Source organism: Mirounga leonina, unplaced genomic scaffold (genome assembly GCF_011800145.1).
Source record: "Mirounga leonina isolate KUSES-001 unplaced genomic scaffold, KU_Mleo_1.0 Mir_173, whole genome shotgun sequence".
Lineage (NCBI taxonomy): Eukaryota > Metazoa > Chordata > Mammalia > Carnivora > Phocidae > Mirounga > Mirounga leonina.
Genome location: NW_023270447.1, coordinates 86,017,896 through 86,044,940, shown reverse-complemented (window position 1 = coordinate 86,044,940; position 27,045 = coordinate 86,017,896). Strand labels below are relative to the sequence as shown.

Genomic DNA, 27,045 nt, shown 5'->3' with positions numbered 1-27,045 from the left:
TTGACACTGGTTACCTGTTTTAAAAATACTACTCATATTCTACTTCTTGGTTTTAGAACTTCACACGGTTCCCTGTTGTCCACACATCAGGCTCAAACTCCTTCTTGTTGAACCGAGGCAGGTCACAGTCTGGCTCCACATTCTCCTCTCTGGCCCCCTTCTAGTTGCTATCATTCCCTTTGTTCTCCACTGACCACTCAGCCAGCTATGCTGAACTATGAGGTCCGACTGTGTGAAAATGCCATTTTACATATCAAAAATGGTTTAAGACTTGCATTCGGATAGGGTTCAAGTTAATATTTGCCATTCCTGCAGGATATTGTGCTTTCAGACCGACTTTCTGCTGAATGTCTTCACATGCTTCATCTGATCAAGTCCTACTCATCCTTTAACACCCATGGCAAATGTCCCCTTTCCATGAGGATTTCCTGGCTCGGCCAGTGGAATTCGCACCTCCCACTGAGGCTCACACTCTGGGTGTGGTTCTACTCCCCACTTGGCTTGGGGGAGTTACCAGTCCACTCTGACATGATGGCGACCCCGCCTTGTCTGGCCTGTGAACACGAGGAAGGGGACCACGCCAGGTAGCTCCCGTGTCCTGCATGGTCCCTTGTACCACATGCTTAGTGAATCCTGGCTGTTGAAGGACCTGCTTCCTTTATAAACTCGTAATTATGAATAAAAAGACACCCATACACGTTTTTAAAATTCTGATGTCATTTATTGGCACAAAAATTATTCAGATACAACGTGGTGTCTAGAATGGCTACACTTGATACTTTGTGCATTTAGTTTACTATTTCTTTTGCTCAGAGTTCCCCGCAGGTACCAGACCTCCCCGCTCTGTGGTCAGCACCTCCAGGACAGCATTTGTTTTCAAGGCCTTGCTCTACACAGAGAGCGTTCAGACTTCACTGAAAACATCCCAGGACTGTGCTGGGGAAGGCTGCTGCGGGCCGCCCTACTGCACGTGGGTCTCTGTGCGTCTGCTCCGTGAAGGCCACCCAGCCATTGCGAGAAACTCCCCTCCCAGCATTCGGGTCTTGGATTGAAGTGTGTAAGTCGCAGCATCATGGGTGAGGCAGAAGACAGACACTTTCCACCCATTTTGGCCCATCTTACAAATGATGCTGTCTGCGGACCAGTGAGGTAATGGGATGGGTGGAAGTGACCAAGTCAGCTTCTCCCGATTCCTAACATGTGTCCTCCATGGCCGGAGGCTTCTTGGCTGTGCAGAGTTTGCTGTATCCTTGTTGAGAGGAACAACTAGGCCATTGTTCTATCAGCAATGCTTATGAAGAGTTCTCTTGTGAGTTAAGTCAAAACCCGTATTTCTAAGTTATGAATCTTCTGTTCCCCCAAATCAATGGCTTGATTTGTGTAGTATTACTGTGTTGACTGTCCTGGGAACCAAATCAAGCCTTGTGTTTCTGACAATATATTCTTCAACAGCAGCCAAAGAGTTGGTTCAAACCAACGTTTAATATACAGTAGTACGTTTCATTTACATTTCAAAATATAAACAAAGTCGAGCTCTCCGACCGTGGTTTCAGTTTAGTGGAAGCATATACCCAAGTACAAAAGCCTCAAGAGAAACGCGGTCTGGGCCTCGGGTTACCAGAAAGGACACCTAAGATGAGAGAGAGAAAAGAAATGTTTTAATAATTTGAGCTTTTTCAAAGCTTTACATGGATACACTGAAAATGGAGAGACCAAGGTCTGACAACCCCCGGGGACATTCCTTGAGATCTCCCACAGCTAACTGTGTTGGACACACTCATCAATTCCAGTCAAGGGCTGATGCCTGCTGGCCCCAGAAGGACACTCCCCCATTAGCCTCCCTCTCAAGTTTCTACCCTCAAGCGTGCCTCGGGCAATTAATCAAAGCAGACCCCAGAGGGGTCCTTGAGGTGACAATCCCAGATCATAAATTTGTCTTTGCATCTCCTTCTGTCGGTGCTCCAGCTTTTCCTTGGCCCTTCCCTCTATCTTGGAATTGACAGCAAAACTCCAGAAAGAACCCCAGTCCCCCCCCTCAAAAAAGAGGGACTTACATACATTTCTAAACCATTTTTAAGGTAATTTTAATTTACTTTGGTGTTTGCCTTCCAAATATGCACCCACGTTACTCAAGTTCCTTCCTTTTTAGAACTGGGAGCGCACATGGCGAATACAAACTTTTTTTTAAGAGATCCGACACTGCGATTCCCCTTTCTGGATCCTGCACCACCCCCCCAGGTCTTCCCTGCCACGGCGGGACTGGGGCACGGGGTGGGGCCCTGTGTGCATGTCTGCGCACCGCGCCTCCCACAGACGCTCACCAGCCGATATAGCACTGACAGAGGTTCTCGTGTGACGTGGCTTGTTTGATGAGCAGCTCCACCTGTGTCGGGACATCCAGGGTTTCGTCATGAGAAAAGTCCCGACCTAGGACAGGAGAAACACACACAGTCCTTCTGCACCACTCCGTCCCTGCCCCCGGTTCGGCTGGCCTGTCTGTGCAGCCCTGCTCAGTTTCTCCTTGTCTGAGAGTATGAAGGCTGCATGGCAGCCGGGTTTTTAAATTCACCTCCATGTGACTTGAATACACACCAGTCTCCTCCTAAGAGACTTGGTTCAAAGAGGGGAAAGGCCTGCAGTTGGCTGAGCTCAGGAGTGTCGAAGAGCTGGCTGCTGGGTTTGCAGAGATTCCTTCATCTATTGCAATCATCAGGCAAGTGGATGAGAAACTGTGCTCGGTTTCAGTCCTATAACCTCCATGGTTGGGCCTTTCCTCCCACAGGGAAGCTTGCTTCCATCACAAACCCATCATCTCAGCCCGGAACAGGCACTCATGGCCAGCTGATGAAGCCTCTTTGGCACAAGGGCCATTTCCTGTCCTCCCCTGCCCACCCCCACCAACCCCGTGTCCAAGCCTCCCTGCTGGCTTCTCACCGTCAGCACCCGCCCTCGGCTCCTACTTGACAAGTTCATCCATTCACTGAGCTCATCATTCTGGACCCCTGAGGTGTTAGGCAGTGCTCGAGGAGCTGGATCTGTTCCACAGGAGCTCCCTCTTCGGTGGTGCTGCTGCGACCCTCGGGAGCTGTCCCTCCTCCCGCTGAAGGCTAAGTTCACCTGCGCTCGGATCCCACCTCCTCCCGCTTCCTAGGGTGCTTTACACGGTCACCTACCCTCCTCTCCCTCCTGTCTTCAAACTTCTATAAACTCATTCCCTTTGCGCACTGAAGAACAAAAGGCTCTCGCGCACTAACCCTACTGCAGCCAGCCCCCACCCCCTTCCCCATGCAGCCGAGCTTCTCACAAGTTTGAAACTTGCCTCCTCTGCCTCACTTCCCTCACTTCACCTTCTCTTCAACCCCTTCGGTCTGGCTGCCAGGCTCTTCACTCTCAGAAGGCTGCCAGGGACTTGGAGCTGTCCTCGGTGCCTGCCGTCCCTCATGCCTCCTCATTGATCCTTCGCATTTTACCTCCTGAAGATCTGGGGGCCACCTCCCTAGTCTAGTCAACTGTCCAGCCGCAAATTCGGCAGCAGCTTCCTCCCTCCACACAGCCTCCATGGCCAGAGCAGGGAGGATTCCCCAGTGCAAACCCACTGGGCCCCTCCTGCCTCCCTGCTCCCCCTCCAAGCCCTCAGAGCCTTCCCATTGCCCTTAGGACGGAGGATGAAAGTGTAAGGCACTGTATGGTCCTGCCCCAGCCCGCTCAGAGTGTGTGCACTCTGCTTCTGTGCACCTCCCATCTCGCTCTCTGTGGCAGTCAGACTCGTCTGCGTTTAGACCATTTTTCTTGCCAGATTTGCTCCCACCACAGGGCCCTTGCATGTGCTGTTTCCGTTACCTGGAACACTCTGCCTCTAATTATGTCCTCCTTCAGATTTTAGCTCAAGGGTTGTTTCCCAGGGAAGCTTTCCTGGAACTCCGGGCACTTAAATTCCCTTGTGACTAGCATCACAGCCCAAGTCCTTTCTTGCACCTAATACGGCCCCTTTAGATGCCGACTCCATGAGGGCAGGCAATCTGTCGGCTCCTACCAGCCGTTTCATCAGCATCCAGGGCTTACAGGTGCTCAACAAATAAATACAACTTGACTTCAACACTTCTGTGCCAGGCCCCAATGGTGAGGCCTGGCATCCCATGTCTCATTTGAGCCTCACTGCCTTTTGAGAGAGGCATTCTTCCAGATGAACAGAGAGGCCCAGGGCTCACATAGGGTGTGGTGGAGCTGGGGTCTTTGAGCCCCTTGACTCCCACCTCCTGTCACACCATCTTGTCTATAGGACATGTCTTGCTTTCAAAGGTATGCATTTCTCTCCTTCCATGCTCTCCACTCCATAATAGTCCCCGAAGTGCAGGAAGGCAAAGGATCAGAGTGGTCAGGTCTGTTCCAATATCAAGCCATGATGATAAGAAAAACTTTCCTGAATTTGGAACCAAATGAACTTTACTCACCCCGGTCTGGTAAAATGAGATTAACATTACTTAGAGTGAGTTTAATGGTCATTGGAGAATCAGAGAGGGTCCTCAACTGATAGCCTCAGAGACCCTCCAGTTAGCTGCAGAGTCAAAGTTTAGGCACCAACACCACTGGAAAGGGGCCGACCCCCCACTCAAGGGGAGAAAAATCTCTTTAAGACTTTATGTTCCTTTTAAGTAAACACACACACACACACTCACCAGTGAGCTTGTCTCGAACCCTGTTAATAATTTGAATAGCTTTCTTATTTAGGGCCTCTGGTTTCACCAAACCGTCTCCAACTGGAATACACAAGAGTAGAAATAACAATAAGATGGGATCGTCATAACAGGTTCAATGGATGCCCCTGTTTTTCTCAAATATTCACTTTTGGAAGTGTTGAGTAATTCTTCCTCTGTGTCTATCTTTGTCTTCAGAATAGAATGAGATATTCATAGGCCCTTGTCTGCTCAAAGGCGGGCTTGTTGCTTTACCTTACCGACCCCTCTCGTGGTACAGCACAGGTGCTATGTTCTTAATGAGCTAGTCATTGGTGCGATTCCTCAGAGGTCAGACTTACTGAAAGAATGAATAGATTCTGGCACTGTGGTCCCTGTTTTCTTATGGGCAGGTTCCCCAAGTTCCACACCGTCCAAAATTTCTAGGAGGAAAAAAAATCGATTGGCAGAAAATTCCAAGACCAAGAAACCACTGTTGCAAGCGTTAGCTCTACTTCTTTACACACTATATTCCCTTGAACACTCACTGCTACCTCTGAGGGGAAAGGAGATGAAGAATGGTCACTATGTGTTTAAAAGATTTTACATCTCCAAAGCATGAATTTTCAAGCAAACGGCATTTATAAAATGTTCTGACATAGAGAACAGGAGCGTGAATGAATCCCTGGTGATAAAACTTGTCAAAACAACTGATGATAATATAAAGAGCACTAGCTTTCAGTGGGTCACACCCATGACCAAAGTGCTATTCATTCTTTGGAGGAATTTATACATCCTTTCTGGGCAGAGAGAGTCCTCAGGCTTACAGTCATCCTCCACTGAGTGTGGCCTTCAGGAGAGAAGAGTCTAGAAGCAGAAGTATGAAGTTATTTACACATTGTTCTTGTACACCACAGGCCTTCAAAATGAAGCCAGGGATGATAATACTTTTATGAATGACCACTTGGAACTTAACTTTCAAGCCACAGAGAACCAGCCAGGTCTAGCCAGAACCATGTGGGGCCAACAGAACCAGCTGTCCCAGTTCCCCTTGGCACGCCCTAGACAGCAGAGAGGAGTCACCCACTAACGTACTAAAGAGGTGGACCCTGAGAATGAAACCTGTTAAGTCTCACTTACTTACTCACATACTTTGGATGAGACCAGGCACCCGCACAAGGTACCCCAGACACCAGGAGTAATTCAGACATCATTCACAAATCCTGTCATGGTGTCCAGGCTAGAGTCCACACCTGTTCACAGACTGGACCATAACCTGGCACCTCAACTTCCTGCCCAAAACACCTTCTTCCTTCCCACCCACCCAGGAAGGCCAGCTTAAATCCAGCCAGCCCAGGAACCTCCGTAACGACTGCCGTTCAGAGCGGTACCTCCTTTCTCTCAGCCCCACGGCCTCTCCTCCAAACCCAGCTGTGAGCTGCTGGATCACACAGTGGACTTCACTGTTCTCTTAATAGTTCATAGGCCAGGGGCGCCTGGGTGGCTCAGACGGTTAAACGTCTGCCTTCGGCTTAGGTCGTGATCTCCGGGTTCTGGGATCAAGCCCCACGTCGGGGTCCCAGCTCAACGGCGAGTCTGCTTCTCTCTCTCCCTCTGTCTCCCCCCTGCTGTGCTCTCTCTAATGAATAAATAAAATCTTAAAAAAAAAATAGTTCATAGGCTATACAGTTTGGTCGATTCCATAACGTGATTCTGTGCTTCTCCGTGGTCATCTCTGTATGTCACATTCTTTTTGCACCCTTAAACATTATTTGGCTTAGCTAAGCAACCAGTTGCACATGTTCCATAAACGTCTGTAGAGAATATCTACTTTTTTATACCCCAACAGTATTTCCAAGGTGTGAACTATGTTGTTAGATGTTATGAGGGAAAAGGAGTGGGCTGGGGAGGGGGGCAAAGGGGGTGTGTGTGAAATAAAGTTAAACAGCTTTACTCTAAGACCTTTGAGAGGTTCCATATACAAACCCTATTCTGGCTCTCGGAGGGGCATTATCTTCCTGGGACCCTATTCTGTGGACGCACTCTTGGAAAGTGTTTCCTGTGGCTTCCCGGCTCCTCAGCCGGCAACGTAAATACGCTTCTACTGCTTCCATCCTCCTATTCCTGAGCTATTAACAAGGCTCTAGGACCATGTGATACAGCTAATAATTATCCCAGTCCAGACACCACTAAAGGGCATACAAAATACTGGCTAATATTCAGACATGCTTTTAATTGTGTATTTTTGTTTTTGTTTTAAAGATTTTATTTATTTATTTGTCAGAGAAAGAGAGGAGAGAGAGAGAAAGCACAAGCAGGGGGAGCGGCAGAGGAAGAAGCAGGATCCCCACTGAGCAAGGAGCCCGAAGCAGGACCCCGGGATCGTGACCTGAGCCAAAGGCAGACGCTTAACCAATTGAGACACCCAGGGGTCCCTAAATGTGTTTTTATAGATTAAGCTCGGATAGAAATTCGGATCAAAATTCCTGAGACTTAGGTACCCACTCCATCCTGAGAAGCATGAAATAAAAAACAAAAACAAAACAAAAAACTGGGCACCTGGGTGGCTCAGTTTGTTAAGTGACTGTCTTCAGCTCAGGTCATGATCCCGGAGTCCTGGGAACGAGTCCCACATCAGGCTCCCGGCTCAGCGGGGAGCCTGCTTCTCCCTCTGACCCTATCCCCTCTCATGCTGTTTCTCTCTCTCTGTCAAATAAATAAAAATAAACAAAATCTTTAAAAACAAAAAACAAAAAACTTATGCTCAGTAAATATTTCCAGACCAACTTTCTGAAGTTAACTAAGTGCCCATTAGACACTGTTTTAGCAGGGCCAGAATTGCTGCGGGACTGCATCACTGGTCAGAGCCTTTAGAAAACATGCTTCCGGGCATCTGTTACCGCCTCCGCTGTGCTTCCTAATGGCAGTCACAAAGCTCTCCCTGTTTAAGACACACTCTGGACAAAAGGAAACAGAAGCTGCAGTCTCCCAGGGGATGGACCCACCTACTGACTGGCCAGCAGAGTAGGAATCCGTCCTTGTTCGGGACCGCTTGTTGCCTTTGGTATTTGCTAGGGAAAGAAACAAAGAGAGGATAAAAAGGGCTTCAAACTCTGACTTGAAAGAAACTTGGTTGATACGGTATTTTCTTACAACCATAAAAATACAATTTTTTACTGAAAGCTAAAGTCCCTCAGAGAGAGCCCAGGATGGATCACTCAGGACGCAGGGGGTGTCAGCATGGGTATGCAATCCTGTGGGACACTCTGTGTCGCTGAGCTGAATTTAGACGCTGTGGATCAGATAACAGAAGGTGAGAGTGGGACTGATCGGTGTGGGTGAGACACCGGGGTCGGTCACCCCCTTCCAAGGAGGAGGAGCAAAGGGGAGACAGAGATGCAGCTGCCCTAGATTGCAGGCGCTTGTGTCTCCTGTCGAGATTCCAGCTTGCTACTCTGTATGAAATCCGAACAGACAAGAATCACCAGGGATTACCCTGAAAGTATTTTAATTAATATTTAAATTGATAATTGGTGTTTTTTGTTTTAGTTAATAAGAAAAAGTACTTGAAATTCATTTCCAGCCACTGGAACAGCTCTGTGAAAACATAACCCAACAGCCCAGTAATAGAGCTCAGGCTCCGGGCTGGCAGGGGGCAAGGTTAGTGAAATGCAACGTGTCCGATATTCCCAGTTTGGAGGGTGCTGGCTCCAGCTCCCAGGCAATTGCATTAACTCACTGTCCATCAGCCTCCAGTTAAGCAAGGGGTCGTAGACAAAGGCTTCCAGCACGGCCATGACACTATCCTTGTGTTCCCGAAGCACTTCCATCACCGTGTGGCATGTGATCCTATAGTTGCCATCCAGACCAGTAACCTGCAGGACCAGAGCCACTCATCACAGAAGTCACCGGCCCCAGCCCCGCCCCTGAAGGCCTCAGGACAGAAGCGAGTCGAGAGGGTCTGTCACCCGAACTTAGGAAGCAGACACAGGCCATTACTGATGTATCAGGCTGGGAATGTGTTCAGAGCAAGGGGTCAGGTCAGGCCTGTGATTCATATGACACAAGGTCTGATGTGAAGCATGGTGAGACTCTCTCAAAGGTCGATCATTTCTAACACAATGGAAAATATCAGGAAACAACCACAGAACCAACCCAGGCATTCTGGGGAACTGATGAGACCGAACAAGCCAGTCTGTGTGCAGAGGCGGTCTTGACTGTGTTGGTCCCATTCCAGAGCAGCTTATTCCCAAGACCCACTCACCTCCATAGCATTGGTCAGCATTCTTGTTAGTCTAAATGGAATCTTCTCTGGGAATTTCTCCCTGGTCATAGCAACCTATGGGGAAATAAAAGAGAAAAACCAAGTCCAATGGCTAGATTGTTTTTTTTCTTTTGTATTTTATTTTATTTATTTATTTTCCAGGCTAGATGGTTTTCTTTAGCTAAAGCCAGGCAAAAACAGGTAGCTTTTCTTTGCATTGATTTCAATTAGGGCATAGAAATGAAGTAGCTTTAGTTTAGTGAGGGAACTTGTCACCGGGCTTTTAAAAGATAACTAAAGGGGCGCGTGGGTGGCTCAGTCGTTAAGCGTCTGCCTTTGGCTCAGGTCATGATCCCAGGGTCCTGGGATCGAGCCCCGAGTCGGGCTCCCTGCTCTGCAGGAAGCCTGCTTCTCCCTCTCCCACTCCCCCTGCTTGTGTTCTCTCTCCCGCTGTGTCTCTGTCAAATAAATAAATAAAATCTTAAAAAAAAAAGATAACTAAAAAGACACACACACACACACACACACACAAAGGGATAGAGGGAACAAAGAAAAAGGACAAGTGTGCATCACACCAGGCCTCTGACCAGCAGGCCAGTTCAGGATGAAGATTCCTGAGTCAGAGGGTGTGTGAACAGTGGCCCTTGCCTCAAAAGGGGTTAGAGTCCAGTTACAGCAAGTATCAATGAGCACGGGCTTCACTTCTTAGTTTGACTTCCTATTGCTTTGGTAGGAGAGGCAGCGATCAAGATAATGCATTTTGAGCTTAAGTTTGCCTGAATGGTCAGAGGCGGAAAGGTGGTCATCTGGAAAGGTAAGCTTTACGTGGGGTTCTGGAACACGTGCTCACCTCAAAGCAGTCCCCAAAGTCGATGTGCAGGATCTTCCCACTCAGCCGGTCCAGCATTAGGTTGGATGGGTGTCTGAGAAACAGAAGAGACCATGGAACGGCCACTAGAGCAGCAGAGGCGGACAAATCAACAAGGATGGGATATTCCGGGCCCTGTCCACAGGCCAAAGCCAGCCCCCACCTGACTCTGCCAACACAGTTTTTCTGGACACAGCCCTGCCGATTTGCCATGTCCCGTCTCAGGCTGATTCTGTGCCACAAGCAGACATGAGAGGCTGTGAGATTATCATATGGCCAGCAAAGCCTAAATTATTTCTTATCTGGCCCTTTACAGAGAAAGTTTGCTGATCCCTGCTCCAGGTCCGAAACGAAGATGGGTCAGTGTGAAATCACACGTTGCATTCCTGAGGTCTTCGGTCACAAGATGAATCCTGTCTGGCGGTGCCGGCGTCTCAGAGTGACGAGGCTCTATCTTTACCCTTCAGCACCCATCACGGGGTCCCATCTCCTGAGCCCCCAGACTAGGAAGGGTCATCTGGCTTTTGTCACCAGGAATTCTCCTGGCTCTTTTTAAAAATGAGAATTCATTATTTTTGTGGGAAAAAATTATTTTTACTCTCAATTGCACGAGACATGATCCCAGGAGAAAGAGTTGACACCAAGGAACTAGTTTTTCGAAGACTTCCAGACAGTCAATTTCTGAATATTCCTAAGCTACTTTTTCAGTCAATACATGTGGATAAAATTCATTATGCAGAAATATCAGAAGGATCTACTGTGGTTAGTTTCAATTACAGAAATAGAATTATTTATCTCAGCACAGTGGTGACTGATGGTTACTGAATCAGTAAAATCCATCATATTTTTAAAATTGTTATTTATTTTATTTAAAAAAATTTTATTTATTCATTTGACACAGAGAGAGAGAGAGAGAAAGAGAGAGAGAGAGAGAGATACTGAGAGAGAGAGAGCACAAGCAGGGGGAGCGGCAGAGGAAGAAGCAGGCTCTCCACTGAGCAAGGAGCCCAACTCGGGGCTCGATCCCAGGATGCTGGGATCATGACCTGAGCTGAAGGCAGAGGCTTAACCAACTGAGCTACCCAGGTGCCCCCTTTTTTAAAAAAGTAAACTCTACACCCAATGTGGAGCTTGAACCCACAACTCCAAGATCAAGAATCACATGCTCTATTGAATGAGCTAGCCAGGCGCCCCTATATATGGTTTTTAACATATTTAACCAGCCTATGGAGAAAGTAGTACCCAAGAACTAGGTTCTAGTTTGCTGGGCTGTTCTGTTGCATGGATAATAAACAGGGACTAAGGCTGGTGCTGCAAACAAGACCTACAGGTACAAAATACAATTTTTTACCAAATGGTCATAAATATTACTGGAAAATGAAAGGAAACTGTTTAAGAAAGGTACAATATAGGGGCGCCTGGGTGGCTCAGTCGTTAAGCGTCTGCCTTCAGCTCAGGTCATGATCCCAGCGTTCTGGGATCGAGCCCCGCATCAGGCTCCCTGCTCGGCGGGAAGCCTGCTTCTCCCTCTCCCACTCCCCCTGCTTGTGTTCCCTCTCTGGCTGTCTCTCTCTCTGTCAAATAAATAAAATCTTTAAAAAAAAAAAAAGGTACAATATAGAAAAAGACTACAAAAACAAAATCAATTTACTCACCTATCTCCCAGGCCCAAAATATACCCAACCATGGACATGACTGCTAAAGAGCGGGTGTAGTTGGTTCTTCGGTCAAACCACACCTGGAACAGAGGAGCGCACATGAACCGAGGCTCTGGAAGCTAACTAGCTTCAACATAATTATACCTCAATCAGTTGTCTTCTTATGTTCCATCAGTAACTAGTTAATAACATAAAATGGAATAAAGACCTCATTTATAATTGTAACAATGGCAAACCATGCTTGGAATAAACTTAGAGATGTATAGAACCTAGATGAATAAAAAAGAATTAACCTTTGCTTAGGAACATAAAGACCTGAGTGAATGAAAGTACCCATTCAAGACCATTAAAATGTAATAACCTCCCAAATTATTTGATACATTTAATGTAATTCTACTCAAAATTCAGTAGCACTTTTTTTGGGGGACCATGACAAAATGATCCCAAAATTTATCTGGAAGAAGAAAAAATTAAAATAGCCAATGAGAAGAGACTTTTTATTAATAGTTGTATTAACAGTGTGGTACTTGAAGAGAAATACACTTTAGAGAGATCAATGAAATAAAACAGAAGCCCCAGAAAGAAATCCAATGGCATAGAAAAATTTTTTGTATCATAAAAATGGACTCTCTTAAATAGTAGAGAAAAGACGGATTATTCGGTAAATACTGTGATGTTGGCTAATCATCTCAAAAAAATAAAATTTAAATCTTAAATTCTGAATTGGGTTGAGGATTTAAATGGAAAAACAAACTTTATAATCAGTACAAGAAAATGAATGTAGAAAGATACATATCTTGAGGTGGAGAAGGCCTTCCCAAATACAAAGCCAAAGGGAGAAACTTCAAAGGATCAAAAATCTGGTAACTTCTAACTTTTAAAAAATGTCTATATATCAAAAAAAAGCCCCAAATCCCAAACCAAGAAACATACCATAACAAAAATTTAAAAACCAAATAAGCAGGAAATTTCTAACATGTATGAAAAAGATTTAGTATCCTTAATATAAACACAACTCAAATACTATTGTAAGAAACGGGAGAAACATTAAATCACTAAATCTGTATCTGCTAAACTGCACAGCTCGCCCACTTAATTTCTGTTATAAAAGACAGTACATAATCTACAGCTGCTCGTCACAAAGACGAGTCCACCAGGCGCACGCGAACAAACAAGAAAGCCAGCCCCGGTACGAGTGCGTGGGCCAGAGGGCAGAGGCGCGCACGAGGAGCCCAGAGAGTCGTACCTCGGAGCTGGGGCTTTTCAGCCACAGCAGCTTGGCCAGGTCATCGCCGGCTGTGTTATTGACGGCGTGCTCAAACACCTCCACCTTCTGCATCAGCGTCAGGTGATCGTAGTCTGGAGCCATCTGCATCAGGACACAACCGTTCTGAGAGCAGCCCCGGACTGGCAGCTTCAACCCGGGAGGAAATGAGGCCCTGGGTCCAGGCAGAGCTGGGTTCTGATCTCACCACCCCAGCCCAAAGGAAAGGAAGTAAGAACAGTACAAAAGGGAAAAAAAGGGTATGGCCAATGGGACCTGAGGACCACGGGAACAGCCAGGCCTAAGGGTGAAACATCAGGTCCCACCCGAGTTCAAGCCTACTGGTGTCAAAGAGAGCACTGGAGCCATCGAGGTTGTGGGTAACAAACAAATCTTTCTTTCTTTTCTTTTCTTTTTTAAGATTTTATTTATTTATTTGATAGAGAGAGCACAAGCAGGGGGAGCTGCAGGCAGAGGGAGAGGGAGAAGGAGGCTCCCCGAGGAGCAGGGAGCCCGACACAGGGCTGGATCCCAGGACCCTGGGATCAAGACTTGAGCCGAAGGCAGTCGCTTAACCAACTGTGCCACCCAGGCGCCTCACAACTCTCCTTCTTATTACTTGCATCTCTACTAACATCATTTCCCCATGTGGCCAGTGCCCCGTATACATCAGGTGTTCGGTCAATACACGCTGCCTGATAAGCAATACTGTGCAGTCTCACCTAGAATGCTGAACACCTAATTTCTGGGCTTTAGGGTCCTGTTTCTTAGAGGTAATCTGCTTTAGGACTCACTTCATGAAAACTTCTTCAGTAGAGAATTCTCCCAAATAGATTTTTCAGTGATGTACATACACAGAAGAACGAGAAGAGCAGCTTTGTAGAGATTTCCCAACTTGCGAGTTACGTCAAGACACTCAAGCACTGGGTTTGGCAGCCTCATCACATACCCGCAACATGATGCGATGCTCGATGTTGAGAAGGATCTTCTTTTTCTCTCTGTAGTCCCGGATGAGGGCGTGCAGCGTGTCGCAGTGCGGGACCCAGCCGATGAGGCCCGAGTTGGTGGATAAGGGGATGACGGCGTATCTCTGGATGCTGGCACCCCCGGGAAAGCAGGGTTGGTTATCAGACGGTAACCAGAGTGCACCTCTGAGCCCCTCACAACACATGCACGCGGGCTGAATGGCGCCCCCCGCACAGGGCTGCTGTCAGGTGTGCACGAAGATGGCCGGGGCTGGCGGGAAAGCACCACCAGCCTCCTCAACCTGCCTGACAAACTCACTGCTGTCGGGGAGCAGCCCAGGACTGTTTCCAAGCCAAAAACAACCTCCAACTTAATATCCATGTTCTTAACAGAAAGACGAGGAAGAGAGAAGGGCGGACAGGGAAGGTAAAACACACCAGATGTGCAGCATCCCTAGTCTAATGGCCACGGGCCATTCCATTCTGGACCCTCTGGTGGTTGTCACAGGCATTTCCCTTGAAAGTTCGCTAAAAGTATGGACAATTCTTGTTGTCTTTGACACCTTGGCTACTAGTGACTTCCTGTCAGATACATAGGTCTACAACCGATTTCATGAAGAGACACGACCACATGGGAGGGATGTAAGGAAACCCTAGAAGACCAGTCAAATCGCTGCTGTGCCCCGCCCTCCCCCGCCCCCCTCACCATGTCCTGAATACCTGAGGTTCTTGCGAAGAGACGTTGGGTCATTGGCCAGAAGGGTGTTCACCAGGCCAAAGAGCTGCATCACTCGCTCGTCCTGCCGCAGGTCTTCGTGGCCCTTCAGGAGGAAAACAAACTCATGCCCGTTGCTGCCTGTAGAAATGGTGGGAGCAGTAAGCACAGACCAGCCCTGTATTCCCGACCTCCCAGAGACTACGTGTACCCCACCCAGTCACACTTCCACACAAACACGAAAAGTACCCTAGAACTGATGAAAAGAATGGCCCTGCTTTTGATGGCCCCCAGTGAAATGTTGGTCAAATTACAAATAAATAAAATTAAAATCAGCTCTGTCTTTGAAGATCAGGAATGATTCTGCACAGAGATGGTCATTCTGTATGTTCCCTCACAACCCACTCTCTGCCCTTCTCTGTCTTGCTCGGGCCTGTGAAACCTGACCCCTAGAGACTATATCACCTGGGGTCCCAGTTGGGCTTGGCCAATGGGGGCACTGGCAGGAGGGAAGTCAGAGGGCCAAAGGGTTTGCCCCTGACAACGGCCAGGCTCCAGTTCTAGAATTTTCCAGTGTCCCTCCACCTGGGCTACAGCTTCTGGTGAATGGCCTCTCTTTCAGGGTTATGTGCTCTCGATGGGCTCCTTGCCCTTTCGGGTCTGGAGGGTGGGGGTGAGTGATAGCTTCTCACTGTTGGCTCTCTTAACTCTGCTCACAGAAGGAAATAGGTCCTTCTTTCAAGTCTCTAATGAAATACTGTGGAGAGCCTGACTGACCCATGTTTTAGTATCAAGAGACACCAGCCCACGGAGAGATGATCACCTGGGAACCACAATGAACTGGTGCTGGTGAGTAACTACTGCATTTAAAAAGCAAGAGCCATATTAAAGGTGAGAACACTCGAAGGGCCACCAGAGCATCCAGGCCTCCCACAACTACCTACCTTAATAGGTCACAGAGCTCACTGTGAGAACTCATTTCCACTTCAGTTTGTTCCTTTTACACAGTCATTTCCCAAAGAGAGAGACCGTGATGGTGAAAAAGAACATTCGAGAGCCCAGGAGCCCTTTCTTTAGCTCTGCTTGTCACCTACCACACCTGCATCCGGATGCCCCTTTGTCGGCCCTGTCAGTCCCCTGCAGCTGCCTGCCACCCCCACCTGGCCACGCTGCACACCTTTACAGTTCCCTCCGCATATTCTACTGCAGGGCGGTTAGGCTTCACGTAAGCATCGCGACGGTATGAACAAACTAGGAGTCCTGAGGAGGATGTAATGGGAAACCCACTGGTGCTCTATTTCTCTCTCCATAAACATGGGAAAGATGCCACATGGAAAGATCAGTGGTGTGAATGGCGAGCAGTGATTTCAGAAAAGGGGAGGTGGCAGAAGCACATGGGTCCTTACCCATGAGTGTCAGCTTCCGGGGCCTCTGCTTGGAGGTGATGACCTGCAGGGATGGCGCTATGGACTGAATGCGAATGATCGGCTGGTTGGGGTCATACGTTCCTGGCACAGCCAATTCAAGGTCCCGGCACATCAGAAGTTTGGGGGAAACATACTGCAGTTCTAAGGAGGTGAGCTGTGAATAAATTACCAAAGGGGTTAGCTTTCCGCCTCCAGGGAGGAATTTAAATGCAATTTAGGTATTTTTCAAGAGATGGCTAATAGCAATGACTTGTCCTAGAGTCTGCAGATAGAAGTGAAACCAGACACTTTAGAGTTAGTGTTAAGAAAACATAAGGGAAATGACAGTTAACACTGCTAGAACCTGAAGATCCTACCTGAGGCAGCTGCTTAGAGATTCGTCTGAACACGTGATAATAGAGGTCCCAGGCTTGGGTGAGGTCCTTGACGTTCCCGGATTTCATGTACTTCCTGCACCACTCTTGGGCCTCCATTAAGTCTCGACCATATGCCTGAGCGGGGAAGCAGGGGAAGTACGCAAGTCGTCAAGGTGTGGACTAAGCCGCAGGCTGAACCCCCAAGCAGACAGCACAACTGCTTGGCCGCACGTGACGGCTGGACGGCTCTGGGCCTTCGCAAGGCTTAGCAAGGACAGCATGGAGGCCCGGTCCTGGAGGCCCCAGTCTCAGGACGGCTTATGGGCAAAGTAAGGAGAGGCATGAGCTCAGGAAGGATCTCGTGGTTTTCCAGTTAAAGCTTTGGGAGGGTTCTTATAAGTTAGTGACAATTAAATTGCTGATGTTTTTATATTCTGTGACCTCCGTCAGAGTACATTTTATTCAAGTCAGCAGGGAAGCCAGAGAGAAAGGGGTCTGGTAATGGCTTTGGGTCACGTCAAGCCGTGCTTTCTTATCCCATACCTGATTAAAAGATGTTTCCTTCAGAGTCTGGGGGCCCCGTTCCATCATAGCATGCAGGGGCTCCAGCACCTCAAACATGCCTTTCACGTTCCTCTCCCCGAAGTACAAACGAGACGCTTCTTCTAGGCCTTCATGCCACATCTCGTGCCAGAGGATGGCCACGCGGATTAGCTCCTCGCTCACCTGGACCAAAGAGGGGAAAGACAGAAGTGCCAAGGATGAGCTAACCTCAGAAAGGCCTGTCTTGGAGAGACAGGAGGTCCTCTTGCCAGCAGCACCGTTGTGAGGAAGACTCACCATCATGGCCTGCTGGACCAGGGTGTTACTGTGCTCACACATGTTCTTCAGAATCTTGTTGGCTGCGTTGTGGCGGGCCGTCGTAGTGGACTTAGAGGCCACGGTCAGGGGGTAGATGAGGGCCTGAGGCAGACACGGAAGGAACACTTGCAAACTCTTTCAGGAAGATAAGAGAGACACAGAGGATGCTGCTGACACTCATTTGAGTCCACCACTCAATCTTGGGGCGGGTGGGGGGCTCTCTTCTTCAGGATGGCCCCTGGGCCTGGGCCTGCCAGCTGGACAGATGGGATGCCTGGCTCCCAGTTCCTGCACTTGCATCTCTAGAGCAGCTTTCGGGAAAGCTGAGACCCAGATCAGAAGGTCAGCTGCTCGAGGAGAAACTGCCAGGGTGCCACATACCTGGGGGTGGTACCGGCCAATGTCTGTGAGAAGCTGGTGAATGAGGCGGCCCACCAAGGGCCTAGGCGTATCGATTCTTGCGATGAGCTGCGGTATAACCTGGTATTCAGACAGACACCATATGCAGCGCGTGAGATGTGAAAACAACTAGTTATTCTTCTGGGCAATGACCAGCTCTTGAAACTTGTGGTAGATGCTGGTAAGCTCTAAAACGGTTCATTCCCTTCAGTTCTCTGGGAGAAACTAAAGAAAATACGGAGTCTCGACCTTGGGACCGATCCCCCCTTCTTTACCACTGTTCACTGAACACCACATGATCCCAGGAGGAGACAGAGCAGGAGTGAGACCTGAGCCGGCCTTACCTGTAACCAAGTGTCAATCTGGATCGCTTTCACCCCCTCCACTAAGGCTTCATTTACATCTGGCCAGTGACCATAGTCAAACCATAAGGTGAGGACTCTGGAGAAGAAGAATGAGAAAATCACAGAAAATTGAGTTTCCAAATTTTTATCTTTTTTTTAATCTTTAAGACTCTTGAGAAAAGAATTGGCAAAGGGCGCCTGGGTGGTTCTGTCAGTTTTGTCTGACTCTTGATTTTGGCTCAGGTCATGCTCTCAGGGTCCTGGGATCAGGCCCCACATCGGGCTCTGTGCTCAGCAGGAGTCTGCTTGAGGATTCTCTCTCTCTCCCTCTGCTCCTCCTCCCCCTGTTCACACTTTCTCTTTCTCTAAAATAAATAACTCTTAAAAAAAAGAATGATTGGCAGGGCCTCAAATCAGTGGTTCTCCAGTGTCTGGTCTCGGGGACCACCTGGGAAGGGTGGTTGGTGATGGTCGTTAATACTTGGCTCAACACAAGGAGGGGCATCCCAAGTGAACCATTATTTTGTTTCAGATAATGTAGAGGGTTCAGCATGGTCTAAGCTCAGAAATCTAACAGATGAGCCCAGGGACAACGTATGCATAATCTTTGCACATACAAAGTCACCTGGAGACCAGTGGCAACAGGGTAAATGTAGGACTCAGCTGTCCCCGTCACCCATAGCCTCTGTGTCATTTGTTTCGGCCTCTCTAAGTGGCCTCTCAAAGCTGAGGGGAGGCTCCTGGGTGGCTCAGTCGGTTAAGCATCTGCCTTGGGCTCAGGTCTTGATCTCAGGGTCCTGGGATCGAGCCCCATGTCGGGCTCCCTGCTCAGTGGGGAGCCTGCTTCTCCCTCTGCCTGCCTCTCCCCCTGCTCCTTCTCTCTCTCTTGCTCACTCTCTCTCGAATAAATAAAAATCTAAAAAAAAAAAAAAGCTGAGGGGATTTCAGCACTACTGCCACAAACAGATACGCTCCTTCCCTTCATGAGAGAGCGCGCGCGGAGCATTCTCAGGCCAAGCCTCCTCCTCAGTCTTGGCGGGTGGAGGCTGGTCAGCCGTTACTCTTGGATATGCTCATCACGGTGGGGAAGGCGAGGAGGACGTCACGGGTGATTCCGTGTCCTGCTGCACACACAGCCTGCCGGGGGCCCTGCCCTCCTCTGATACCTCAGGGTGTCCTGGAGGTTGTTGCCTCGTGACAAGGAGATGGAACGGAAGAAGCCCTGGACGGCAGGGACGGTGTACATCAAGAGGGTTTTGGACAAATCCTGTTGGAACACACGCATGTTAATGGACACTCTGGCCTTAGTTTTCTCATCTGTAAAAGGGGCCTCACAGCATACCGATAGTACCTCCGCCTCAAAGAGAGGTTATGAGGTTAAATCAGTTAATGCGTGAGAAGCCTCTGCATTAGCACCTGGCACACAGCAAGCACTCAGGAAATGCCAACTGTGTCACAATCGCTATCACCTTGGGCTAATGGTGGCAGGGGGAGGGGGCCGAGACTGAACACGCCGCCCCCTGGGCCTGCTAGCCAACCTGGAGCACTCCGGAAGGACAGCCGGAGGGAGGCGGGGTGGGGGGAGGAAAAGGCAGAGGATGGATCCCGCCGGCCTCTGTCCTCAAGCGGACCCGCAGATGTGCACGGCCACCCACACACACAGGTGCAGGCTTTAAGGGGATGAGCTCATTCCCGTGGGAAGAATGACCAGAAACTCAGTCTTCAGCGTGGGGGCCAAAGCAGCGCCTCAAATACAAACACATGCACAAAAGCACCGTCTTGAACAATGCTGGCTGACAAGCCACACCGTCTAGGTTCCTCGGGCCCTTCAGAGTGAAGCCCGGGTTCCTCAGCGGCCCCACCATCTCACTCCTCAGAGCGCCTGGTGCCGGGCTCAGTCCTCGCTGGGGGAGGAAGGGAAGGGTACCTCAGTGACCTTCTTCTGCAGAGGAGACGGGGTGGGGCTGTTCTCGGTGCTCTCGGCCTCGCTCTCGCTGTTGCTGCCCTCGGTGCTGGTGGCGGTGGCCGTGGCCGTGGCCGCTGTGGTGGCGGCCGTGGTCGTGCTGGTGATGTTGGCCCCGCTGGCGTGCCGCAGCTTCTTCTTCTCGTCCCGGGCTTGGTTCTGATGCTTGTAGTGCAGTACAGCTTCGAAGTTCATCACTGCCCACGCGTGCCAGGCCTGGGTGGGGCGAGAGTCGAGGATGAGGAAGCTTGAGTGCCAAGGCCTTAGAGGCGTGAGGCCAAAGCTGAGGAGGAGCACTGGGACTGCCCTTTCTTCTCAGTGGCCAGCAGAGCAAAACTTCACCGAAACACTCAGGAATGGGGCCTTTTACCAGATTCAGCCTGATTCCTTCATTTTGTGGTGCCCTTACTGGAACAGGACTGTGGTGAGGGCTGGGGGGGAGGGGGGCACCCGAAGAGGAGCAAGCCAGGTCCTTGTCTCAGGGGCCTTCCGGTCTGGTGGAGGGCCCAGCAACCCGAGGACAGGCAGATGTGAGGGGGCAACGAGACGTACAACGGACAGCCAGGGTCAGGGAAGGCTTCGTAGAGGGGAGGTTTCTGGGGTAGGGACTGAAGGGAAGCCTTTGATGGGCAAGGTGGGGGTAAGAGCACAGCAGCAGGGACTTCCTGGCCTGGGGAGGGCAGGGACGAAGATGCAGGGTGGCCAGCACAGGGCGGTTCACAAGAAACAAAGAAACAGATCCGACTGGAGCGTAGTCCGTGATGGAGGGCGGTGAGGGGGAAGGTTGGCAAAGGGCAGGGTCAGATTGTGGACAGGCTAACATATTAGGCCGAGGAGATCCCATTTCATTCTAGATTTTAAGGATTCCTTTGGCAGCCATATATGAAACACTATTTATAGGAGCACAGGTGTAGGGGAGTGATGGTAAAAGTCTTAACCAGGCGGCGCCTGGGTGGCTCAGTTGTTAAGCATCTGCCCTCGGCTCAGGTCATGATCCCAGGGTCCTGGGATCGAGCCCCGCATCGGGCTCCCTGCTCCGCGGGAAGCCTGCTTCTCCCTCTCCCACTCCCCCTGCTTGTGTTCCTTCTCTTGCTGTGTCTCTCTCTGTCAAATAAATAAAATCTTAAAAAAAAAAAAAAAAAGTCTTAACCAGGCCCTAGGTCAGTGGGAAAGGGAGCACATCTGTCCAGCTCTCCCATCCGGCCCGGGTGTGCCCTGTCAGAGAGCCAGTGCCCAATGACCATTCACTGGGAGAAGGCTTTGGTGCTTCTTTTGGTAAAGGAGGAACTATCCATGCTCTGCAGTTTCGAGCTGCGGTGACCTCTGGTGCAGCACTGTCTTGTGCAGACAGCATGAGGCACACTTTGATTTGGGGCCTCCTAAGTTTGCACTGATGGCAGGACACTAAATACTCCGCTGGATATACTTTCTGGATCATCGGGAAATTCCTTTAGCATCCCTTGCTAAAAACCTTTCTTTAATATAAAAGTGTCCATTTTTCTACCTAAGCAGAGTAGGTTGATCATAATTGACCTTTATCTGATGAGGCACAATTCTGCAATGACCCAGGCTGTTTCCCCACACCTTTCATTTATTCAACAGCTCTTCTTTACCCACTCCGTGCCAGGCATTGAGCCAGGGGACGTGGTGAGCAAGACAGAAATAGTCTCTGCACACACACAGGACCACACCACTACAGTAAGACAGCATAAACCCAAAAGGAACCATACAGAGAAAAACTTAAAATTCCAGGAACCAGTTTTTTTTCCTCGTGATTTGTTTCTTTTCTAAAATTTGAGTGAAGAAAAGTAATCTGGTTAAGAGACACTTCCAATTGGTAAGGTTCCAGCTAATCCAGGGTTTACTGGATGGAACTGAAGCTGTCCTAGATAGAGTAATTATTGCTGCTATCACGAAACGGGCATTTTTCAGATCAGAATGAAGCATGCTTCAATCAGGGTAAGATTTTTACTGTAGATGCTTCTGTGTCTTCAGATACATGTTTTGATCTCAGAGGGATTAATTCACAAAGTATTAGCAAGTGGAGGAAATGCTGGAAATGAAATCGATGACGTTTGCTGTACCAAGCAGCTATTCCCAGGAGGTAGGTCCCTCAGGGAAGACCTAAAAACTAAGGCTATGTGCTCTCATCAAAGATGTGTTCTTCCCCAAATCCCTCCTCTAGCAGCCAACCGCATCTTTGATACATTTTCTAATTCTGTTTATCTTCCTGAAAAGTTCCCTATGTCATAACAGGATGTTACCCAGAGCTTTCCAATAAAAACAGAGAAAGTGAAGTTCTTAGATGAGGAGCAGGCAGGGATGGAAATCAGGAAGAAGCCGGGAAGGAACAGATGACCCGAGGGAAGATAAAGTTCCAGAGACTGACGGTGCGTCCAGATGCTCGTAGGAAAACAATCAGCTACGAGTCTGTAAGACAACAAGCATTCCCCCGTGCCACATACACAATAATGGTGTGATAAAGCGTTTCTCAAGAAAAAAAGACTCTATCAATCTTTCTGTACGATGAAGCTCGTAGGGGGCCTCTGGCAGCCTGGCTCCTGGCGTGCGGGCCAGCAGGGCTGAGGCGCTGGGCTCCCACCGCAGGCGGCGCGCCGGGGAGCCCGCAGCCCAGAGTTACCTTGTACCAGCCGCGGTCGTGCTCTGTGGCCGCACTGCAGTACTGCAGCACCTTGGGGATGGTGCTCTCGTTGATGCCCTGCAGGTTCAGCTGCCACTCCCCGAGCTTCAGGAAACACCTGGAGACAGAGCAACGAGCCCACGCTGCTACCCCCGCATGCTAGCTCCCCACCCGCCCAACAAGGAGAACAGCCCATTCTGTCCGCGGAGCAGGAAAGCCTCCCTGATGCTTGTGCTTGCTCCCAGGAAGCACCGTGAGGCTGGGCTTTTCAAGCACCAGGATTCTCCACCACCCAGAAGGAAAAAAATGGGCGTTAGGGCCGCGTTTTGAATGTATCATTTCTTCTCCTTGACCTGTGTTTCAATGCTAACATCAACCAGGACCTGGTACGGGGTAGGTCTGCATGGACCTACCCACACCAACTTCAGTTTTGGGAGGGTGTCGGCTGCTGAGTAACTTTTCCTATTGATTGCTACCGGCTTCCCCTCATCTCTCCTTTCTCCCCTCCATTTTTAATAATAGATGCATATCAATATATGATATTATATCATGCATCATATATAATGACATACGTCATTTATAATAGATCATATTTATCATGATAATATTAACAACCAATACTTACTGATTGCTAGTCTCTTCCAGGTACTGCTCTAAACGGTTGATGTGTTTGTTCTATTTAACCCTCATACCGCCTTCTACCGCCCTAACAAATAGGAGCTCTCATCATCCCCCTTTTATACGATGAGGAAACTGAGGCACAGAGCGGTTAAGTAACTCATCTAAAGTTGCACATCGAAGCAGCAGCAGAGCTGGCATTTGCAGACAAGGGGGTCTGACTCTCAAGCCAGACACCGGGAGGACAACAGCACATGGATGCTCTGGGGCTGAATCCTGGGCAAACAGCAGCAGGGGCTCTGGCGCAGCTCGATTCGATGGCTGCCTGGGGTTCCTACTGCAAAAGGCGGTGTCAGCAGCTCGCTGCCCAGGGAGTTCTGAGCATTCCCGCCATGCCGCAGAGGCTGCTAGCACTGGGGGGACTGGAGCACAGCTGGCCCCGGCCAGCGGGGACACCTCACCGGGCCATGAGCTTGTGCAGCTCTTGCTTGTGCTGCTGGTCCTCGGTGGCGATGGCGTGCTGGGCCTGCTGCTGCATGGTCTGCACGAAGTGTTGCATGTGCTGGAAGGCATCAATCTGTACCGGACAAAAGCAGGGGGAGCCGCTTGCCATTCAGCCTGGCCTCGCAGGACAGAAACCCCCATTCATCTCATGAGCCCTCGAGCCGACCCCCCTGTCCCAGGAGAGCACCCTGGAGCACAGGGCGAGGGTCCCCTAGGACAGGGGGCCAGGGCAAGACGCTGGGAGATGGTTGGGCTTTTCAAGAAGACTCATACTTTTCCAACTCAAGTCTCAGCTCTCCTTGGCTAACTGTACTGCTATTTTGAGAAGCCTCGGAAAAGCTACTTGCCTGGTTACCCCGAAATAACAATCCTTAGGAAGAAATGTGAAACAACTGCTTACTTCGCTGTCAACATATTGCCCCGGGGGAAGCCAGGCTTCTGGGGGATTGTTCCAGGCCCGTAAAACTTTAGTACTTGTTTAGAACTCTACGGTACCTTGGACACTCCAGCAGAGCCCAAACTATAGTTTTAAAAATCCGACAGAACCCTCAGTACCCAAATAAGAACACACAGATGGGGTGAAGCCCCTCATCCATCCATCCAAGGAAATAGGGGGAAGACACTGCCTGAGCAGACATCTAGGTGAACGGGGTGGCTTAGGAGTGAAACCGTCACAGCACCCTCAACCCATTCCATCTATTTACACCACAGGACTTGATACAAAGTGAGCCGAGGCACTTGGGTTAGGAACAGGGAGCTGAACAGGGAAGGGCAGACATGCAGGGTCAGAGATCTGGGAATAAGGTACCAGCCATCTGTAGAAGCCCACATGTCCACTCCCACCAGCATCTTGATTAATGGGATCCACACTATTTTTAAAGGGCCTCACGGGTGGAGACAGAGCATACAAACATGAAAAGCTCCAATGGAAAAAAGGGTGGGATGTAAATCCACCAACATGGGGAGGGGAAACGGTATGTGAGAGAGTGGAAAAGAGGCAACACATTCTTTGCTGCAGAAGACGGGGGAAAAAAAAATCAACGCTTCCAATAAATAAGGTCAGAATGGTCTCCTTCCATTTTCTTTTTAGAAACTGAAATGTGTCAGTAGTGATGGTCTTGAAGGAAAATACAACTCCCTGGCTTGGGGGCCAGGCCCAACCTCAGATACCTTTCAACGGAAGGAATTAATTGGCATCAACAGACAGGGCTCCCCCCAGAGCCAGAATGACATGACAAACGATTTATCAGGCAGCTAATCCACGCATGGGGACAGGGCAGACACACAGATGTTCCGACAGGTAACAAGACACCTGTCCCCCTCAGACAGCTGCCTTCACGGGGTTCCATTACTCACCCTGGCTTTAAAAAATGAATGACATTAGCAGTCCGCACCTGAGAAGTGATAAATGTTCCTTTAGTTTTTCCTCTATGAGAACTGCACTGAGCAGACTTAAAACTGACTAAGAAGGAAACAAAGAACTGAGAGGCAGCACTGGAAAGATCAACCACGAGATGGGGGATGGCTAAGCCGGTGTGCCGAGCGTGTCTGTCAAGCATGTAAGGGCTGAAGCAGGAGCTCTGACGCCAGGGCTATTCGGAGCCCGCACGCTCCGTGTTGCTGGCAGTCCAGACACACAGTGTAGATTCCTTTCAGGAGACTCAATCAGGCGCTGAATCAAAAATAAACTGCCCAAACCGGGGAGGACTGCGTAGTAGTTTGGATTTGAAGCTCAGTCTTAAGTAAATTTATCCAGCATGGGAGAATCTGTATCCTTCTATTCTGTGGCATGGAGGCCATTACTTTCAAGGAATTCAAAGTGTTCTATTAAAATACCCTCTTTTCTCCACCTCCAGAAAGCAAGGATGGAAAAACAGATTCTTTCTCTCTTACAGATGAAGGACTGGCTGCTCAGAGGAAGGGGCTTCTCTTGCGCCCAGAGTTTCAGCTGCACGTCCTACTCCTGGCTGGTGGGCAAGATCGATGTCCTCAGCTTAGTGAGATTTCACAGAAGGACCCACCTGTCTCTAGATTCTGGAGAGTGGCTCGTCTAGGAAAACATGGGACATAACACCTTCTGCCTGACGCCTTCCTGCAGAGCAGGCTCTGCTTTTCTCAAACTCTCTCACCTGCCTTATGCAAGGCAGAATACAATCACTTTACTGAATTATTTGTAGTGGAGGAAAGTAAAGCCCAGAGAGGAAAAGGGACTTGCTCAGTAGCATGATTATTATTACGTAGTTGGTTCTCTTTAAGTGACTCCTGAAAAGATGTAACATCTCTAGCTCTGGGCTTGAAGTTCAAGCACCTGACCTGAAAGAGGTTTCTAAATTTCTAATGCCTGTCGTTTCATGGCCTCCATTGGAATCTGGGCTCCTAAGAAGAGGCCATAATGTGTGGAGAGGTTGGGCTGTGGTCATATGTTGAAAGAAGTCACTCCCTGGTTGAGACATTAGCCAAGAGGCTCCTGCTGCCTCCCTTTGGCACAACGTTCAAACACTTGGACGCTGTACACAGGAAGGAAACCAGACTACACTCAGATCCAGCACCTCCTGTTTTTCTCATTTGCCTGGAGGAAGGTCAGGCTTTGAATCAGGAGTGCTCCTGCCCGGGAAGTTCGCAGAGACTTACAACAAAACCAAACCAAACCCCCCAAAACAACAAAAAGAAAACAAAACCCCCAAATAACACACGTAGAGAATGGAGCTCAGGCTGATCCTATTGACGCAAACCCCGTCGAAGACCCAGCGCTGGGGTGCAGGGCTCCCGATCCCACTCTGGGTGGCTTTCGCAGTCACAGTCAACCACCCAAAAAGAAGTCAATTTCCAGACACGGTCCCAGATTTCCTTAAGTGTGCCTTCCACAGCCTCGGCTGCAGTGGTCGCTCTGCACTCCTTTTTCCCAGCAGGCCCCACGTGGGGACCACGATGGGGAGAGGAGGAGAGCTGGGACGCTCCCTCTGTTTGGTAAGGGGGATGAAGAGCCAGAGCAGGGGCTGATTTTGCCTCCAGGGCCAACTTTTTGTTAATCATCACCATCATTCAGGGAGATCGTTTCAAAAAAGAAAACCAAAACCCCCACCAGGAGCCACACATATTTCCCTGTCTGAGGAAGGACCCTGTCTGTAAATAAAGGAAGAGGAATTCTATGCTGGCTCTAAGAAGACGCTCCCTACTGGATTCAGCATGACACTCTGGGTGTTGCTGCTTTTGAATCCTAACTGATGATTGGAAAGGAGACGAAAAGTCTGAAAAACCCGACTGGTCTTATGAAATTTCCAGTCTATGTTTTCACAGATATGCTGCCTTTTGGGTACTGAAAAGCCCACTTTCTCTTGGGAGGCGGGGGGGGGGGGGGGGTGGTGAGGAGGCCAGAAATTGTGCCCTTTCTATGTTCCAGCATACTCCGTCTGCTGATAAATACAACTGTGACTACACTCAAGAGTTTGGTCAATGGTACACGTGTAGGCCCTCGAATACGAGTCACTTCTGAAATCAGGCCAAATAGTTTCCTAATAGGAGCAG

The 27,045-nt window shown here is 49.3% G+C and overlaps 1 protein-coding gene across 6 annotated transcripts in view; it reads right to left on the bottom strand.

Annotated features, from left to right (window-relative positions):
- Positions 1–699: 699 nt before the first annotated feature.
- The window catches only part of MTOR (mechanistic target of rapamycin kinase), a 124,292-nt gene continuing 97,946 nt past the window's right edge, over positions 700–27,045 (bottom strand). For 5 of the 6 annotated variants that reach the window (XM_035019805.1, XM_035019803.1, XM_035019802.1 and 2 more), the window contains 22 exons: positions 23,478–23,593; positions 22,399–22,516; positions 19,722–19,973; positions 18,961–19,061; positions 17,795–17,891; positions 17,433–17,531; positions 17,031–17,153; positions 16,734–16,916; positions 16,191–16,325; positions 15,814–15,988; positions 14,413–14,548; positions 13,677–13,824; positions 12,710–12,832; positions 11,461–11,543; positions 9,788–9,860; positions 8,938–9,012; positions 8,413–8,548; positions 7,679–7,744; positions 5,036–5,116; positions 4,677–4,757; positions 2,322–2,427; positions 700–1,630 (listed from right to left, as the gene is read on the bottom strand). In XM_035019805.1, coding sequence (XP_034875696.1) covers positions 1,615–1,630; positions 2,322–2,427; positions 4,677–4,757; positions 5,036–5,116; positions 7,679–7,744; positions 8,413–8,548; positions 8,938–9,012; positions 9,788–9,860; positions 11,461–11,543; positions 12,710–12,832; positions 13,677–13,824; positions 14,413–14,548; positions 15,814–15,988; positions 16,191–16,325; positions 16,734–16,916; positions 17,031–17,153; positions 17,433–17,531; positions 17,795–17,891; positions 18,961–19,061; positions 19,722–19,973; positions 22,399–22,516; positions 23,478–23,593 — 2,523 coding nt within the window. In that variant the 3' untranslated portion in view covers positions 700–1,614. Of the gene's footprint in view, positions 1,631–2,321; positions 2,428–4,676; positions 4,758–5,035; positions 5,117–7,678; positions 7,745–8,412; positions 8,549–8,937; positions 9,013–9,787; positions 9,861–11,460; positions 11,544–12,709; positions 12,833–13,676; positions 13,825–14,412; positions 14,549–15,813; positions 15,989–16,190; positions 16,326–16,733; positions 16,917–17,030; positions 17,154–17,432; positions 17,532–17,794; positions 17,892–18,960; positions 19,062–19,721; positions 19,974–22,398; positions 22,517–23,477; positions 23,594–27,045 lie in introns of those variants that run through there. The other variant, XR_004681791.1, reaches the window with a different exon arrangement.